The following is a 20,677-nucleotide window of genomic DNA, read 5'->3' as shown; positions in this document are numbered from 1 at the left end:
TATCATGAGCATCAATCAACGCTATTGGGATACAATGTCATGCATCAACCAAGTCAACGAGCCTGACCATGTGAGGAACTACGGCAAGCATGAGTTGCTGAAGTGGTTAAGACTCTTATTGTTCATTTCATTGTAAAGCAACTTTGAATATTGGTCCATATTCAAACTGCATCACTGAATGGTGTTTTATGCCACCACTATACTAGGTACCATATTTTCTTGAGTATAGTGCGCATACAAGTATAATGCGCACCCCACTCTAGCGGATCCAGTATTTTTGAAAAAAAATAAATCAAATATTATGGGCAGAAAAAAATTACACCGTACCTCTTCAGCGAATTTCGGTAAACAAACGGGTGATGAGAAACTTGGTCAGTTCAAATTTGAAATTTGAGACAAAAAATCACCAGACATGTTGATTTACCATTCAAATTGTATTTTTTGTTCTGCTAGGCATTGTTTTACATCCAGGGATTAAGATTACCTTGTGTATTTTCTTGTAAACTAAGCCTGAAACAGCAATCAGCGGTACACACGTTTTCTTGGAATCTACCGGTGATTCGGTTAAAACTTACCCAATTATATTACTTTAAAGGATTTTGATGCAAGGATCGGGAAAAATTGTATCTGAAACTATTCGTTTATTAGGAATAATATATTCCAATGTCGTGTTATTTTAGTTGCAGCTTTTACTAAATATATTTAAAAAAATAATAACTCTGAGCGTAGCACTTCCGCGCAGCGGATCGCTATTGCCGGTTATTTTTTTTCACATGGAACAATTTGACCAGTCACCGTCTAGGCTCCCACGCACGTGATGTTGACATAGAATCGTCAAAATACAACAAAAATGACTTTTAACGAGTCAAAGTATGGCATTTATGATATATGTATCCATTCTCTGTCAACTAAAGTTTGTTTCAAGGCGTCAATAGCAGTAACCTGACCGTGGTTGCTGTTAATAACGGTGAGTTGTGTGATCTTCAAATCGCTTCACACATGATTTCGCCGAAATTAATTAAAACAATATTAAAAGGACTTCTGAATAAAATTAATGAAATAAGTTACAAACGTAAGTCCAGATATACAATGAACACTTTTTATAAGCAAACAGTGTAATTACATGATTAATTTGCGTACTTCAGTATGGATTTGTTGACATGGTATTTCCTGTGTTACTTGCTCACGGTAGTGTCTTTATGTAGGGAGGGAAAAACTCATTATGGCATGTATAATGCGGACCCCCCTTCTACACAGCTGTGTTTTGGGGGAAAAAAATGTGCACTATACTCAAGAAAATACAGTATTTTGGTTGACTCAACACTGGGAACAGATTGGCTCCACAATACTCACTGGTGAGGTAATAATGATCTTCTGGTCATTCTTCAACTGCATCACAATACAGTTCTCCGTTTTGTTCAGTTTCTGAAAGTCGGGGTACACCTCCTTGATGTCAAACATGGACACAAGCTGCAACACAAAACAAACACAGTAATTCAGGGTCACCAACTGTTCCCACACATAATAGAACCCCAACACATATCTTTCAGAACACTAGTCTACTTCAAAACATCGGATAGGGATATTCTGAGTGTGGGACCTGAATGTGTGTGATAAAAGTAAGTGCACATGTTGTTTGTTTGTTTTGTTTGTTTGTTGTTTAATGCCGCACTCAGCAATATTCCAGCTTCCAGCGGTCTCTAAATAATCGAGTCTGGACCAGACAATCCACTGATTGACATGATGAGCATCTACGCCATTGGGATTGATGACATGCGTTAACCAAGTCAGCAAGCCTGACCACCCGATCCCGTTAGTCGCCTCTTACCACAAGCATAGCCGCCTTTTAGGGCAAGCATGGGTTGCTGAAGACGTATTCTACCCCGGATCTTCACAGGTTAGTACACAAGTGCATCAGTTGCTGACCTCTAGTTACGTAACTGTATGAAATAGGCCAGTATCCCTCTCTAATATTGAGTAGTATAGCACACCACTCAACCCTTGTCATTAGATCTCTTGCATATTAAAAAAACTATTTAACATCTTATCTTTTTATACTGGTGTACATGACTGATACTTGATCCTCTGATCACTTGGTGAATTGTTACAGTTTCCCATAATGCATAAAATTACTCTAATGCAGAACAAACTCTACTAACCTCTACCCCTTTGCTACGGACAACCTGGCTGTCACGATTTTTGTGGTAGAACTCCAGTCTGTTGGGGTAGAGCTTCAGGTGCTTCTTCTGCCAAGTCTGCAGGAACGGCCCTCCCAACTTGAGAACCTCACCCTCCACGATACAGTCTGTCGGGCCTGCTGCAACAGGGGCACTCACTTAGATACACAGACATAAACGCTTCCCTCAAACAAATGGCTTTACACAATAATAACCTACAAAAACATTCATTTTTATAATCATTATTATATTCATTATTATATTCATTATTATATTCATTATTATTATTATTATTATTATTATTATTATTATTAAAATTCGTGATTGTCACAAGGCTCCATTGATTCTAACGCCCTCCTTACCGGCATCAATGTCATCAATCTTGGGTTTCTGTTTCCTCTTTTGCTCGATCTTGTCTGTGTCCCCGTTGATGGCGTCGAAGACCGTTTCCGCCACCTCCTGTTGCCAGCGCTCGGACACGACCAGCGGGAAGTTCTGGTACAGGCCCTGGTCAGCTTCGGTCAGCTGAAAAGGTCAAGGTTAGGTATCAGTGTACAATGTGAGATTCATTCAAAGCTCATTATGTCCAGATAAATAAAAGTTAACCCATAAAATATTCCTTATAACATCAAAAATATGTTTCCCGATAAACTGAACAACACAGCCAAAACATATCAGAGTGGAAATTATAATACATTTAACACTTCAGTGAAATCCATGAACACAGGCATATTGCTGACAAAGGACCATTAATAGGACAAACCTGAGATGCAAACACAAACTACAGATCTTGATAGCAAAGGGATACATCTATTCAGAGCAAGTCAATATAAAATTGTTTACAGGAAGCAGCTCAGAGATACAGTTACTGCAGCTACTGAAAGACAGTCATTGAGTCATACTGAAAGGCATGAGGACTGGAATCCACCTTCTGCACATGTCAGCAGTACAATATGTGATTAGACTTGCCTCCCAGAAAACACTGCATTGCTTGGTGTATTTGTCACCCAGACCATACACCCACGTTCCATGTTTGCTTCCAGGGCCCCTTCTCCCTGTGTGTATCTCACCTTGATGCCCATACACCCACGTTCCATGTTTGCTTCCAGGGCCCCTTCTCCCTGTGTGTTTCTCACCTTGATGCCCATACACCCACGTTCCATGTTTGCTTCCAGGGCCCCTTCTCCCTGTGTGTTTCTCACCTTGATGCCCATACACTCACGTTCCATGTTTGCTTCCAGGGCCCCCTTCTCCCTGTGTGTTTCTCACCTTGATGCCCATACACCCACGTTCCATGTTTGCTTCCAGGGCCCCTTCTCCCTGTGTGTTTCTCACCTTGATGCCCATACACCCACGTTCCATGTTTGCTTCCAGGGCCCCTTCTCCCTGTGTGTTTCTCACCTTGATGCCCTTAGTGTCCTCTTCATCAAAGGATCCAATGTCGAATGCGTCGGCAGCGTTGACCTCCCCTTTCGGTGGTATGAGGGGTGGCGGGTACTTCTGCAGATACACTTGGGTCCAGTCAATACCCTTGAAGAAGGGGTGTTCCTTCACCTCTTGGGCCCTGCAATACAATTCATTGTCATTATTATCCCACGCTTCATATAATTATATAGTCATACGTCCTCTTCCACTCATTTAAGACGAGCAGCGTATATTCTAATCTAGATATGAATATTTGTAATTGTCCAGCTGTTGGGCCAATGATCAGATGCAGTTATTCATGACAAAATATGTTCAGTCATTCTGTCCCAGGAATCTCGTTGTGCAGCGATGCAAGAGTTACCTCCCTTATGATGGACAGTGACACTGACATATTGTCTATGAATAGTCGAATATAACATAATCCTTGAATTTGACTTTATAAAGTTAGTGAGTGAACTGGGTTTAAAACCATACAGCTATTTTTATTTATATATATATATATATATATATATATATATATATATATATATATATATATATATATATATATATATATATAATATATATATATATATCATGAGCCTTGAGCGAGTGGGTATAGTTTTACACCAATTTTAGTAATATTCTTGCAAGTGACGCCAGAAATAGACTTAACACATTTTACCCATGTGGGATATCAAATTTGGCATGATGTAGAGACCACTCGATCAGGGGCCTCACCCGCAGGCACCACTCGATCAGTGGCCTCACCCACAGGCACCACTCGATCAGTGGCCTCACCCACAGGCACCACTCGATCAGGGGCCTCACCCGCCAGCACCACCCAATGAGGTACCACACCAGCAGGCACCACTCCATCAGACGCCATACCAGCAGGCGCCACCCTAGCAGGCGCCGTACCAGCAGGGGCCGCACCAGCCGGAGCCACACCAGCAGGCACCACCCTAGCAGGCGCCACACCAGCAGGCGCCACCCCAGCAGGCGCCACACTAGCAGGCACCACACTAGCAGGCACCACACCAGCAGGGGCCACACCAGCAGGGGTCATCCAAGCAGGCACCATACCAGCAGGTGCCACATCTGTTGGGGACCACACAAGCATAGGCCACCCCCGCAAGCACCACACCGTCAGGAACCACACCTGCAGGCGCCAAACCAGCAAGCGCCAAACCGGCAGGGGCCACCCCAGCAGGCACCACACTAATAGGGGCCACCCCAGCAGGCACCACCCAGCAGACACCACACCAGCGGGGGACAACCTGGCAGGCGCCAAACCGGCAGGGGCCACACCAGCAGGCACCACACTAACAGGGGCCACCCCAGCAGGCGCCAAACCGGCAGGGGCCACCCCAGCAGGCACCACACCAGCGAGGGCCACACCAGCAGGCACCACACTAACAGGGGACAACCTGGCAGGGGCCACCCCAGCAGGCACCACACCAGCTGGGGCCACACCCGCAGGCGCCACACCTGTAGGGGCCACACTGGCACGGGCCCCATTGATATCCACACACAGTGGACATTTCTGCCACCCAATACTCAATCTAGGTGACCATCTATTCCCACAGGTTGACATTGCTGCAGACAGGGGTTAATTGGGATCTGAATATTAAACAGAGAGTTACTTACCCACGTCCTCGACATCCAAGTCTTTCTTCGACATCTCGCTTCAGCAAGCCCTCGAGCACACTCTTCATCTCCGGCGACATGGAGTCAGGGAGTTCCACATTCTACAACAACAGGCACAGATGGCTGACTACTCATGGAACAAGATCTTCCCTTGCTATATTATACCATACTATATAAAAAGCAGCTTACGATTTCAGCCACTAAAGTTTAACACTATGGAACTTAAATTTTATGTACAATGCTCAGTAATACCAGTACAATTTACAGTCCATACGCTAACACGTTACAATCTACAGAAAAAGATGATAGGAGACCATTGGGATCTAGCCGACTAATATGTCCAAAATGTCATTTTAATAGGAGGGAGGGAGGGAGGGGGGAGGGGGGGGGGGGAGAGAGAGAGAGAGAGAGAGAGAGAGAGAGAGAGAGAATCACAGATGCTAGCCACTTCACTGAAAGCTTCGATAAAGCATCATAAATGGTTCTACTTCACTGTGTATATTATAATTATGAGTGAGTGAGTGAGTATGGTTTTACGCCGCTTTTAGCAATATTCCAGCAATATCACGGCAGGGGACACCAGAAATGGGCTTCACACATTGTACCCATGTCGGGAATCGAACCCAGGTCTTCGGAGTGTTGAGTGAACGCTTTAACCACTAGGCTACCCGACCGCCCCCTTATAATTATGAATCAATCAGTATGACAACTTGTTGGTAAAAGGCCACAAATCACCCACCATGGTCATTGTCATGCGGTCAATCTCATGCTTGTCTTTGGTCTTATGTTGTCTGAAGGGGCTGTGTCTGAAAGACAGAGAAAACAAACTAACAATTTCGGGCAGGTCATAAACATCAGGGCCTACTTGCACAAAGCAATCTTAGCGCTAAGATGATGGTAACTCCCATACTTTAACATAGGCTTACAATAGTCGTAGTGCTAAGATCGCTTTGTGCTAGTGGGCCCTGGAAAACATTATATACAGCAAACATGTTACAAGGGGACGTAAACGGTAATGGTGTCATACTCAAAAAGACTTCGAGGTTGGTTAGTATTGTTGTTGAACTCCACACTCGGCAATATTTCAGCTTTATGACAGCGGTCTGTAAATAATCGAGTCTGGACAAGACAATACTGTGATTGACATTATGTGCATCAATTCATGCAATCAGGATACAACATGCATCAACCAAGTCAGCGGGTCTGACCACCTGATCCCGTTAGTCGCCTCTTACGATAAGCATAGTTGACTTTTACAGCAAGCATGGGTTGCTGAAGACCTATTCTAACTCGGATCTTCATGGGTCGGGGGTGGTTGGTAAATAGCAGTGGCATAACTGTCTAAGAGATGAAATGTATAGGAAAACTGTGATAATTTGTATTACTCTGGTTGGGTACGTGAGTTTTGTGTAACTCTGCTTTGAACAGTATTTCAGTTATATCAACTATCGTGAACTTTGGTTATAGGTCCGTATCGTTTGAATGGGGTTTTCAACTGGAGTCAGCTCTATCAAAGTCAAATCAGTATTATTTCTGAATAGAGGATGCTATATCAGTCTGAAAAGTAACCAGTGGTTGACAGAGTGAACATCTATTTTCTTATCGGAATAGTCATGACCTTGGGTGGCACCTACCCTTTGAGTAACTTGTAGAGCATGCAGCCGAAGGAGAACCAGTCAGCACTGGAATCATAGGCAGTTCCCTTGTGCAACACCTCAGGAGCCATGTACCCGTGTGTACCACTGAAACAAGATACATATAATGAGGAGCCATGTACCCTTGTGCAACACCTCCGGAGCCATGTACCCGTGTGTACCACTGAAACAAGATACTTATAATGAGGAGCCATGTACCCTTGTGCAACACCTCGTGTACCACTGAAACAAGATACTTATAATGAGGAGCCATGTACCCTTGAGCAACACCTCAGGAGCCATGTACCCATGTGTACCAGTGAAACAAGATACTTATAGTGAGGAGCCATGTACCTGTGTGCAAAAGCTTTGGAGCCACTGATCCATTTCCAACACCTCAGGAGCCATGTACCGTATTGTCTAGGCTGAATAAAACATGCTCAAGTAGGACTAGCTGCAACTCTAATAAGGTTTACACTAGACCTCTTGAATAGTCTTGATTAAAAAACAATTCTGACACTTTTACACACAATCACATTTTACTATAGCAGGCTGACGATAGGGGAGGCACTAATTACACTGATTACGGTACTTGAACTTTTCCCTGAAACCAGGGCAGATACATGTTATTCCACTGCATTCTAGTCCATGTCACTGTGCCACTGGTGATGTAAAGCCATCAGGATCTATCTCCATTATGGCTAATTGAGGGTTAACCTTTCAGAAATACTCACACTGTATCTAAATGAAGAGTGGGTTTCAATTACAGGTGTCCTCTATGTGATAGCAGCATGAACAACACCACGTAGCAATTCACTTGCTTCTCTTGAAGGTTAGGAATCCTACAGTTGGATCTTATTGTCACATTTATTTTCATTCTGCATTTCAATTTGTAATTACAACTGAATGTTGTCATTTCTTGAAGAACAACGATAGATATTTGTAGAGATTTGTAACTGTCGGTAAATGAATTTCATGATCGGCTAATATGCAATCAATTCATCAGTTGTAATATATGAATTAGTTATATTATAGTTTTTGTTGCATATTTTTAGTTCCTTTAATGCATATTTTTCCCAAATAAGCAGCTTGTCTACAGCCCTGCTTCTTACAATTGATGTTACAAAGGCCCAAGTATTCATGTGCACATGCATAGGAGTTCAGACAGATGAAACATGACCGTTAATTCTTCTCTATCTCTGCGTAAAATAGTTGCTAACCTTGACATTCAAGTTACATGAACACTCGCGTATGCGCTCTGTATACCTCAGTCTACTATTGTAAGTACTCGAGTGTTCATCGGATCTGAAATTATTGCTCTGAATTTGAAAATATAACGTACACCATAACTTTAAAGATTATTGTAGTTATCTAGCACCAGTTACTTGTGTCAAAATATGCATCCCTCCTCATTAAAAACACTGTATTCGCGCTTGTTTTCAGCTTCATAATTACCACCAGAGAATGTTGTTCCCTTAAGATTGTGATAAGGTCCAGCCGAGCATGTGGTTTTGAAAAATGCTTTCAACAACATCGTATTTGTGTGCTTTGCATAATGTCTAGTAGCTCACGATTTACAAGACTGATTTATTGTCTAGACTGATCAATAAAGTTCATGCAAATATTCTCCTTCAGATTTCCTAATTTCCTTGGTAGTCGACTACCTGTGCCACTGCTTCATGCCCTCCCCTGGATGGAGGGCCTCTTTCATGGCCCCGAGTTTCACACACCCTCAACAACAGGATGAATGATGTGTTTGGCAGCAAGTGATCGAATGTTTATTTATGCTTCAGACAGCAATATTCTACCTTTGTCATAGCGGACCATAAATAATGAAGTCTGAGCCATGAAAAGCACACAGTGAGTATCGATCCACAGGGGTTCCATGTGACACTGCGAGCCAGGCCAGCCACACAGTGTGTCCACCTGATCCACCTCAGGGTGGATAGTCCTGGGGACATATTCTGCCATGGAAACCCATAAGGGCAAGCCATGGGTTGGCAGTCATGTGCATCATAAAGCTACACCAAAGAATCAACGTGCAGAGGCTGACTATAGAAGGTGGTGACCAGAAGCTGATCAAAGCCTGACCAGAAGGTGACGACCAGAAGGTGACGAACAGAAGCTGATCAAAGCCTGAGCAGAAGGTGACGACCAGAAGCTGATCAAAGCCTGACCAGAAGGTGACGACCAGAAGCTGATCAAAGCCTGAGCAGAAGGTGACGACCAGAAGCTGATCAGAGCCTGAGCAGAAGCTAACGACCAGAAGCTGATCAGAGCCTGACCAGAAGGTGACGACCAGAAGCTGATCAAAGCCTGACCAGAAGGTGACGACCAGAAGCTGATCAAAGCCTGACCAGAAGGTGACGACCAGAAGCTGATCAAAGCCTGACCAGAAGGTGACGGCCAGAAGGTGACGACCAGAAGCTGATCAAAGCCCGAGCAGAAGGTGACGACCAGAAGCTTATTAAAGCCTGACCAGAAGGTGACGACCAGAAGCTGATCAAAGCCTGAGCAGAAGGTGACGACCAGAAGCTGATCAGAGCCTGACCAGAAGGTGAAGACCAGAAGCTGATCAGAGCCTGACCAGAAGGTGAAGACCAGAAGCTGATCAGAGCCTGACTAGAAGGTGACGACCAGAAGCTGATCAGAGCCTGACTAGAAGGTGACGACCAGAAGCTGATCAGAGCTTGACCAGAAGGTGAAGACCAGAAGCTGATCAGAGCCTGACCAGAAGGTGACGACCAGAAGCTGATCAGAGCCTGACTAGAAGGTGACGACCAGAAGCTGATCAAAGCCTGACCAGAAGGTGACGACCAGAAGCTGATCAAAGCCTGAGCAGAAGGTGACGACCAGAAGCTGATCAGAGCCTGAGCAGAAGCTAACGACCAGAAGCTGATCAGAGCCTGACCAGAAGGTGACGACCAGAAGCTGATCAGAGCCTGACCAGAAGGTGACGACCAGAAGCTGATCAGAGCCTGAGCAGAAGCTAACGACCAGAAGCTGATCAGAGCCTGAGCAGAAGCTAACGACCAGAAGCTGATCAGAGCCTGACCAGAAGGTGAAGACCAGAAGCTGATCAAAGCCTGACCAGAAGGTGACGACCAGAAGCTGATCAGAGCCTGACCAGAAGGTGACGACCAGAAGCTGATCAAAGCCTGACCAGAAGGTGACGACCAGAAGCTGATCAAAGCCTGACCAGAAGGTGACGACCAGAAGGTGACGACCAGAAGCTGATCAAAGCCCGAGCAGAAGGTGAAGACCAGAAGCTGATTAAAGCCTGACCAGAAGGTGACGACCAGAAGCTGATCAAAGCCTGAGCAGAAGGTGACGACCAGAAGCTGATCAGAGCCTGACCAGAAGGTGAAGACCAGAAGCTGATCAGAGCTTGACCAGAAGGTGTCGACCAGAAGCTGATCAGAACCTGACCAGAAGGTGACGACCAGAAGCTGATCAGAGCCTGACCAGAAGGTGACGACCAGAAGCTGATCAGAGCTTGACCAGAAGGTGAAGACCAGAAGCTGATCAGAGCCTGACTAGAAGGTGACGACCAGAAGCTGATCAGAGCCTGACCAGAAGGTGAAGACCAGAAGCTGATCAGAGTCTGACCAGAAGGTGAAGACCAGAAGCTGATCAGAGCTTGACCAGAAGGTGTCGACCAGAAGCTGATCAGAGCCTGACTAGAAGGTGACGACCAGAAGTGGATCAGAGCTTGACCAGAAGGTGACGACCAGAAGCTGATCGGAGCCTGACTAGAAGGTGGCGACCAGAAGCTGATCAGAGCCTTACCAGAAGCTGATGACCAGAAGCTAATCAGAGCCTGACCAGAAGGTGGCGACCAGAAGCCTGAGTAGAAGGTGATGACCAGAAGCTGATCAGAGCCTGAGTAGAAGGTGACTAAACAGAAGCTGATCAGAGGCTGACTAGAAGGTGATTGACCAGATGCTGACCAGAGGTATGCATGCTACACCTTAGTGAAGTGAAACCTTACATACTACCTACATACAATAGTTGAATAACCATCAGCCAGTGCCTACATACTATCTATTTAAAATAACCATCAGCTTGTGCTTTAAGCACCATCAGCCAGTTGAGACAAACAGGTCCACCCACCCCAAAGAATCAAACTGTAAACTTTCATACCAAAAACAAGTCCGCCTCCTACAAATGCATCATTTCAGTCCAATACATGACCTTGTGTAATGATACAAACACTAAGAAGGTGCTAGTGAGATTGATTCTTAGACACCCTCAGCAACACACCACAACACAGAAATGGGCAAATACAGACACTTCTAGCACCCTCCACTAACAAATACAAAGCCACAGATATTTGTTCATGAATTTTAGGCTGGACCAGGACCAGTATAAACCTTATTTCACTAGTCTTCAAAGTTTGTAGTTGGTCCTGCTTTATACAGACAAAACATATTTACTATGTTTACTTATATTCTGGCAGTTTTAGTCTGTTCCAATTTTTAGCAAACTTGTAGCAATGCGATCAGGCTCAGAATTATAGCCCTCAAATGCTACAAGTCAATGAGGACTGCCATCATTGGATATTTATTTGTCCTCAGCACAATTTAGTAGTGGCGGGCTAGTAAACTAGCATGAATTCAGAAGGGTAAACTGACCCAACTGCATTCACTAAGACAGGCCATTATGATTCATCCGTCTATTTGGTTCTAGCACATCCGCAGCATCAAACCTAAATCGGTCATCAGATATGCCTTGAAGCTGTAGACAGTGACACAACATTCGTCTCCCTTGCTAGGTTTTCGACAGCACAGATCCATCATTTGCACATCTGAACTATGATTGATGATGCAGTTTACATACTAACGACTTCCCAATTAGGGTTTGATTAACAAGGCATAGTTACGTCTGATAATTACTTCTGAGTGTTGTCTACACCTAACCCAGGCCCCGTTCCACAAAGCAATCATTGCCCTATGACTATCGTAACTTTTGTTAAAGTATGGGAGTTCTGATCACCATAGCACGAAGATCACTATGTGGAACGTGGCCACATACAGTAGTCCGACATCAATAAACTTGAAAACCTAAATCCCGATACGAAACCTTTGTTTCTACATATAACTATTATCATCAACTTTGATGTGATACTCCCCAATATTGGGGCTTTGATGACAGGGTTGTTAACACAAGATCTGCTTCCTTGATAGCAATCAAATATCCAGAGCTTATTCTCACTCAGGTATGTTCTTTAAAGTTAAAAATTAGTTGAAACACAAATAATTAAACACATTCTGTTGACATACACGGCACAGTGGTAGTAATTCAAATTCTGTCTTGTGTTCTTCAATTGTGAAATGTTCCAGAAAATTGTGAAAAAATAATTATTTCAAGGAACAAGGATAATGGCTGGGTGTTCAGACGAACATGTCTTAAAAATAACAAATTGTTTGAAGTTTTTTTTTAAAAAAAAGAAAAATACTTTCCAGGCCTCTATCCCCAACCCCTGCATATGATATAATCTTCCCCATGGTTTTCATCTCCCCATCCCTCACCAGGCAGTTGCCATCCCCAGGTTGAGGAAGACTACTAAAGATAAGGCCAAGGCTGGGGAACATTAATGTATGGTGTGACCCCTGACACCATGCTAGTCTGCTCACCGAGACTGTCTAGGCAGATGATTGCAGATATACTTACACACTGGCATGTGGCTTTTTCTTGGAGAAATCACACGCCAACCCGAGATCTGAGATTCGTACATGTCCATTTTCATCTAGGAGTATGTTTGCGGGCTGCAAAGAAATATAATGGCACTTAATTCAATATTACGAAAGATTTCCACTTAGATATGATATCAACTTACAACCTCCACAATAAACACAACTGAAAGAGAGTATGGAGCTTAATGTAAGGGCAGCCATGTGCCTATGATATCATAGAATCCTTCAACATGGAGGAGTTGAAGAAGGTTTGTTTGTTATTTAATGCTGCCCTCAGCAATATTAGAGCTATATGACGGCGGTCTGTAAATAATGAAGTCTGGATCATACTATTCAGCGATTGATATTATGAGCATCAATCCACTCAGTTGGGATATGATAACATGCATCAACCAAGTCAGTGAGACTGATTATCCGATCCCGTTAGTGGCCTCTTAAGAAAAGCATTGGTTGAAGACCAATTCTAACCCAGATCTTCACGGGTAATTGGAAAAGGTAAACATGTGGTTGATAGCATGAGCATCAACTGATGCCATGTTCATTCAACATTGCAAGTCACATTCTTTCATCACATTGGTCAGAGTATAAGTACTATCACCACAGTCATGGCTGCCATTGTAACCAACCAATCTTCAAGTTGCTTCTTCAAACTGGGTGGAACTCATAGGGACAAGAGTGGTGCCAACAGACCAAGGATCATGATCTAGATGTGAATTTGGGATTCAAACTAGAAGATCATGGCATGTCACTGTTCCACTCGAATTGCAGTGCTTCATATCACTCGGGCTCTCATGCCCACAAGAGCATGTCTTCTTCTTTGGACACAAGAGCATGTCCATTGTCAAAACACAAGAGTGTGTCTTCAGCTATAAACACAAGAGCATGTCTATTGCCAAAACACAAGAGTGTGTCTTCAGCTATAAACACAAGAGCATGTCTATCGTCAAAACACAAGAGTGTGTCTTCAGCTATAAACACAAGAGCATGTCTATTGTCAAAACACAAGAGTGTGTCTTCAGCTATAAACACAAGAGCATGTTTATTCTGCAAACACAAGAGCATATTTTCTTCTGTAAACAAAAGAACTTGTCTACTTCTATAAACACAAGAGCATGTCTACTTCTATAAACAAGAACATGTCTACTTCTATAAACACAAGAGCCTGTCTACTTCTGTAAACAAAACAACCAGTCTACTTCTATAAACACAAGAGCCTGTCTACTTCTGTAAACAAAACAACCGCTCAACTTCTATAAACAAAAGAACCTGTCTACTTCAATAAACACAAGAACCTGTCTACTTCTGTAAATAAAACAACCGGTCTACTTCTATAAACAAAAGAACTTGTCTACTTCAATAAACACAAGAACCTGTCTACTTCTATAAACACAAGAGCCTGTCTACTTCTGTAAACAAGAGCCTGTCTACTTCTATAAACACAAGAACCTGTCTACTTCTATAAACTCAAAAGCAAGAGACTGCTACATGAATTGGGCCCCGATTGCCTGCTCACCTTGAGATCTCGATACACCACAAAGCGACTGTGCATGTGTTCCAGTCCAAGGATGACCTCTGTGGCGTAGAAGCGTACTTCCTTCTCCGTGAAGACGCCGTGTTGGGACAGATGGTAGTGCAAGTCCCCACCATTCATCAAGTCCAGGATGAAACACAACTTCTCCGGTGTTTGAAATGCATATGTCATACACACAATGAAGGGACTTCCATCCTGAAACAAACATTTGCATATGTCATACACACAATAAAAGAGCTTCCATCCAGATAAAAGTACAAGCATGTTTGAAAATATTATAAACAGTGAAATATACTTCATCCAGGTTACTAAACATCCAGTTTAACAAATCCTGATTTGATGGTTTAGAACAATGTTCTACCCAACACACACTGGGTGGTGTGGACAATGTGGACATGCATGGTAGAAGGATAATTCCACCACTGGTCACGGGACTACATTTTTTATCTTTAGCAGGAACCAGTAAATTGCCTTCAACATAAACTTTGTGCGCCTTGGATGTTACAAGGGCACCTGCAACCCACTGTCCCATATGAAATCAGAACAAGCATATCATCAAGCAAGTTTCAAGTTCTGGTTAGGTTTATGTCTGAATAAATCTACGCCTATATATTCAAGTTAAAGGTGAGGTCAGGTGAGGTGAAATTGGGCAAAAGTTGCATTCAAGATTATTTCCCCTACAGTAAACTACGGTCATAACAAATTTTAGTTTGTAATAACCATAGGTTATTATAAGCATACATACAGCATATATACAACAAATGGCTGGGACTAAAAATTATGTTCGTTATATCGGTCAGTTTGTATTTGTGAGCGTGTTATTCATTAACATAGTTTATAGTATATAGCAACGCGTGTGTGGATGCTTGTAGTGGTCGGACTTATGCCGGTTTTAAATACAAAATTCTTATCAGCACATTGGTCTGGTCCAGACCCCATCCTTGAAGTGAGTGAGTTTGGTTTTACGCCGCTTTTAGAAATATTCCAGCAATATCACAGCGGGGACACCAAAAATAGGCTTCACACATTGAACCCATGTCAGGAATCAAACCCCGGTCTTCGGCATGACGAGCAAACGCTTTATCCACTAGGCTACCTGACCGACCCCCATCCTTGAAGGCCTCTGTGACAGCTGAAATATTGTGGACTGTGTACAAAGAATCTCCTTGTGGGTCATAAGCATATATGTTGTCATAAAAGATCATTCACTGACACACTCATGTTTCATGCTACTAGCAACTGTTTTGCCTGATCCAAGTTCACTGTTGTACAAAATGATATACCGCGGTAACTGAAATATATTTGACAGGCTCCAAAGAACACCTACTCCTCCCAACCGACCACTAGGGTTTAACAGCACAGTAAAGGTTGTCTTGAACAACAGCCTAAGTTTATTCATTCAGGGAACTTCAACTTAAAAAGGTACACTTTTATATCACTGATTTTTTTTCAAGAGATGACAAGTGTTGTCAGTTGGAATAACCTCTCAGTACGCAGGTCCATTAAGGCAGGGCAGGACCTTTGATTCCACATAAACAGTCAGCATAACATGCTGGGACTCCCTGTCAAGGATGCTCCTCATGCAGCTTAACATCCAGCAGGCCACATTAAGTCTTTTATATGCCCACAAATAACACTGAGGCATTGGGTTATTTTTAACCTCTGTATTTATTCAGTAAAACAAACGATTGATTATGCTATTCCGGAAGGTTTCATGTGGGTGTTTAGCCCTTTACTCGATAGATATTGCCTGCATCGACCAGTCCTTCAAACCCTTTGAAATCTACTACGACACTGGCAGAATCAATGACCTGTTATTACATATATTATAAGTCTGACAATCACACAGTTTCACAACTAAAAATAACCAGAAAGTGTTCCCACTCGTGACAAAGATGAAACTTAACCGAGCTCAATATTCACAACCAGACATTCAACTTTACTTGGGCTGCCATTGATTCAACATTTTCTGCCGAGGTCATCACGGGCAATTTACATCAAGGTCACAACCTCTGACCTCTAGCAAATACAATTTGTGCCGATGGTGTTGGATATTCTATTCCCTGATTGGTTCATTTTGCATAAGTAAATGCTCATGACCCAAGGGTACAGCATCCGTCCGAAGTCGATACCAAGATAAATGGGAGAATCACTGCAGACAGTTATGAGAATGGGTCTCTCCGATGCCACTAAGATTGATTGGATTTCAAACCGATATTGCCACTCCAATGTTTTCAGTTTGATGTCCTCAAAGCCTTGCTGATGTTTATTCATTTGGGTTGGCCAAACAAACCTGTGTCTTGATTTCAAACATGTATAGCATCCAAAAAGTCCAAAATGTTCTTATAAAAAGAAAGCCAGGGATCAATGATGAAACCACCAGAAATCCTAACACTGGTTTTACTTGTTGAGGACAGTCTGGCTGTACAGCAGTTGATGGAGTTCCTTTGTATAACCCTCAGCTAGTTAAGTTAATATCACCCAAGATAAACCAGTTACTTTTCTAAAGAAAAGAATCTTTGTATTGTTCAAAATACTGCTTGACAACCTGGTAACAATGGTTGTAAAGCTCAGTTAATTTGCATTGTGGGTGATTTAGTACTTGCATATATATTTTAGCAATACTGGGCAAGTTGAATTAACATTAGCCTGGGATTAGTCATATTCTTACTCAAGAAGTCTTTTTATCGAAATAATTCCCCTAACAAACTGGTGTGCTGTATCCCGTGGGAACTGGTGTGCCGTATCCCCTAGCAACTGGTGTGTTGTATCCCTTGGCAACTGGTGTGTCTTAAACCCTGGTAACTGGTGTGTTGTATCCCTTGGCAACTGGTGTGTCTTAAACCCTGGCAACTGGTGTGTTGTATCCCCTGGCAACTGGTGTGTTGTATCCACTGTCAACTGGTGTGTCTTAAACCCTGGCAACTGGTGTGTTGTATCCCTTGGCAACTGGTGTGTCTTAAACCCTGGCAACTGGTGTGTTGTATCCCCTGGCAACTGGTGTGTTGTATCCACTGTCAACTGGTGTGTCTTAAACCCTGGCAACTGGTGTGTTGTATCCCTTGGCAACTGGTGTGTCTTAAACCCTGGCAACTGGTGTGTTGTATCCCCTGGCAAACTAGTGTGCCGTATGACCTGGCAAATGGTGTGCCATATTGACATCCTTGTTGCACCAGCAGGTACAGAGGAGCTTACTTGCAGACACACCACACAAAAGTCAAGTCAGCCATCAAAGTAGCCAGCATCAGAACATTAACTGTATTGGGTGGTGAGAGACAATCAACATTCAGTGCAACTATTCATGACATCAACTGTACTAGGAAAGGCTGATATGGATATAGAACCTATAATTAACAATTATATGTCCAAGCAATAGACAAAGTTGGAACTAAACCCAGTCTTCTGGTTATACTGAGCAAGCACACTTTCCACTTGACTCCCAATTTGCCTGCACAGACTTCAGTAAATCAGGCTTGAATATTACTGTCTATGTGGAACAATATGATTGATACTGAGGTAAGGAAAGCTGCAGAAGACACCTGATGAACTCTGTCAAACATATATTTATGCATTGAACATTCTATAAAAAAAAGCATACACTTAATAAATACTTACAGAAATATGTACTCATTGACCAACGTGAATACCTCGTGTAATTATAAAGAATCAGATAACAAAAAACATCTAAACATGCCAAAACCATCCATTAAAAGGAATCTTAAGCACTTGTATATCATCAGTTAAAAATGTAATGACTTCGCAGAAGTTATCTAGTTTACAGATCCAACACCGAGCCTTTCAACATCAACAGCCGGACAAGCCTTCCAATGCATAGCACATTACACCAGCATTCCCACTTTTAACATTGCCAAATAAATAGATTAGTCATAATTTTCCAAGATTCGGTTCATGGCTTACTTCTCCAAAAGACGGCCTCAGAGAGTGACACCAATGCAGACATTTTGCTGATCTCCACACATGGTGGGTCTCAGAGTATGTTTTATCACTATTCATCAGTCATACTGCATTACAAAGTGTTCCAAGGCATGTGTTTGGGGAAGATCTGTCTCAGTATCTCATGGATTCGTCTTATCCCAAAGTCCTTATGTTCCATGGTGCTGGTGTTTGCTTGGAAATTCAGGATGGCATCAATGTGAGCTTATTCATCACCGATCACAGATTGACAGCAGTATTGTCATCATGATTTACTACAGATTGACAGCAGTATTGTCATCCTGGTTGACAGATTGACAGCAGTATTGTCATCATTGTTGACAGATTGACAGCAGTATTGTCATCCTGGTTGACAGCAGTATTGTCATCCTGGTTGACAGCAGTATTGTCATCATGGTTGACAGCAGTATTGTCATCCTGGTTGACTACAGATTGACAGCAGTATTGTCATCCTGGTTGACAGCAGTATTGTCATCATGGTTGACTTGTCATCATCGTTGACAGCAGTATTGTCATCCTGGTTGACTACAGATTGACAGCAGTATTGTCACCATGGTTCACTTCAGACCAGGGGTCCGGAAAATTTAAAATTCCAATTGGACATTTGCATTTAGGCCACGCCCCCTTCAAATAGCGTATTTTAGTACGACTTTTCACACACATTACGTTAAGTTGTTACTTATTCATAATATAATGAATTATGAATTGTTTCAATTTAAATTGTTTAATTCACCGGAAAAGTAATAACAAATAAATATCATTTTAGATGTACATGGAAAACATACGTTTGTTTCTGTTATAATAACGATCTGTTAACGTAGTGAACGGTCTAATTAATATTCATGAGTTATATTCATGAGTCTGCTCAAGTGTACGCGTTGTAACATTTGGATCGAGACTATTATCCCATATTTGGTTATCAAGTGACCTCACAGGAAAAGGTGTTTTTTTAACTAAAGATTATTTAAAAACAAGACAGATAATATAATCACATATACTAAAATATCGTTGATAGCAACAGTTATTTGAATACTTTTTTCATCTGTGCTTAATTATGGACCATAAAAAAAATTGATATCGATCGTCACAGAAAGCAAAATGGCGGTCAATCAAGATTCAAAATACGACTAGCTACTGAAAACAATAAAATCTGCAAATCCTCATTGTATGTCAACCAAGTGAAAGTCGTTAGCCACGACTTACAAAATGATCGTCCAGACTTTGAGGGTTTGGCAGATCCGCTCGACTGATCTGCCTCGGTCGACTGGCTGTCGTCATGCTTTCGCTTCTTGTCTGAAGTTACGTATCGTAGCATTGTGAGGATAATGATGTACGTCGATGATGCAAGGATTTATGTACAGTTGTAAACACCTTTCACTCAAATTAACAAGATGTTTCTCAGTAATTAATCCTTGATTAATCAGTGTCAACTCAGTTTATTGCCTATTACTGTGATTGACTGATTGGACTATCATGTAGGTACGATGTATTTACAGCAATCAAAACAAACAAAGCTTGTCAGTGTAGATAATCTTCATTGTGTTACAACTGCAGACAGAAACTGCTCAGTCCTAACTGTTGATCATGTCCGGTCAAAATTTAAGAATGTCCGGACAATACTTTTTAAAATGTCCGGTCAGGAAAATTTAAATGTCCGGTAAGCAATATTTTAAACCGGACATTTCAGATTCCCAATCGGACATGTCCGGCGCATATGACGGTTTCCAGACCCCTGCTTCAGACTGACAGCAGTATTGTCATCATGGTTGACTACAGATTTAGTACCTTGTGTATGGATCAATGTTTAGTGTTAATGTCACCTAATTCAATGGCAGTATAAATGTGATGAAAATAGTTTAAATGAACATTAAATCATATCAATACCATATGGATATGTCTGGTCACTTTCTTGTTACATAACTGACACACCCACAAAACATTCTTTCCCAAAGTTTATTTCATCAATAGTTTAAAGCCAATATGAAACAATCATTTTTTATACAAATACCAAAGAAGACCATTTCCTGGAGAGTTATTGAATGCGAAAATGAGCTGTGTAATGGTCACACCATATTTTAATATAACACATTCCTGTGGTATTAATGCCTCACATTCAATTCTCTGAGAGACGAGGGTGATACATATTTGATACAGAGATTCACAATAGGGTTTGATATCCAACTTTATGCCATACATAAAATATCCTCCAAGAGATCCATCTCATGTTTTTAATGAATTACTTCTATTTTTCCCTTGACTTTATGTATGTCTATGGAAGTGTGTGCCTGTCTGAGCTATTTTTAGACCTAATATCCCCGTGGCAGACATATATAGCATGCTTCTGACTTATTGAATACTAAAAGAAAGCCGCCTCTTCACACCAAGATTGTCTCAAAAGTCACCTTGACAGAAATGGAGGACAAACACTACCCACAGTGCCATGAACAATATGGCCGCCACTTACATCTAATTCTCATTCTTACGCACCCTCAAGAGACTGAACTGACTATAAAATAAAAGCGAAATGTCCGATAACTCATGAAATTTAAATGGACTCATTTCCCTCCCACCTTTATAGGTCATTTCTGGGGGAAAATATGGATGTCCACAACGATCTATGCGATAGAGCAT

The 20,677-nt window shown here is 42.2% G+C and overlaps 1 protein-coding gene across 2 annotated transcripts in view; it reads right to left on the bottom strand.

Annotated features, from left to right (window-relative positions):
- Window positions 1–20,677, bottom strand: part of LOC139456346 (G protein-coupled receptor kinase 3-like) — a 135,483-nt gene that overhangs the window by 9,614 nt on the left and 105,192 nt on the right. The window contains exons 10-18 of one of the 2 annotated variants that reach the window (XM_071237991.1): window positions 14,075–14,287; window positions 12,539–12,633; window positions 6,866–6,973; window positions 5,971–6,037; window positions 5,232–5,332; window positions 3,579–3,741; window positions 2,540–2,702; window positions 2,160–2,317; window positions 1,354–1,470 (exon numbers count right to left, since the gene is read on the bottom strand). In XM_071237991.1, the coding sequence (XP_071094092.1) occupies window positions 1,354–1,470; window positions 2,160–2,317; window positions 2,540–2,702; window positions 3,579–3,741; window positions 5,232–5,332; window positions 5,971–6,037; window positions 6,866–6,973; window positions 12,539–12,633; window positions 14,075–14,287 (1,185 nt within the window). The remainder of the gene's footprint in view (window positions 1–1,353; window positions 1,471–2,159; window positions 2,318–2,539; window positions 2,703–3,578; window positions 3,742–5,231; window positions 5,333–5,970; window positions 6,038–6,865; window positions 6,974–12,538; window positions 12,634–14,074; window positions 14,288–20,677) is intronic. The other variant, XM_071237992.1, reaches the window with a different exon arrangement.

Source organism: Haliotis cracherodii, unplaced genomic scaffold (genome assembly GCF_022045235.1).
Source record: "Haliotis cracherodii isolate W230 unplaced genomic scaffold, xgHalCrac1.p SCAF_11, whole genome shotgun sequence".
Classification (NCBI taxonomy): domain Eukaryota; kingdom Metazoa; phylum Mollusca; class Gastropoda; order Lepetellida; family Haliotidae; genus Haliotis; species Haliotis cracherodii.
The sequence above is the reverse complement of the archived record's forward strand: the minus strand, read 5'-3'. Positions and strand labels throughout refer to the sequence as shown.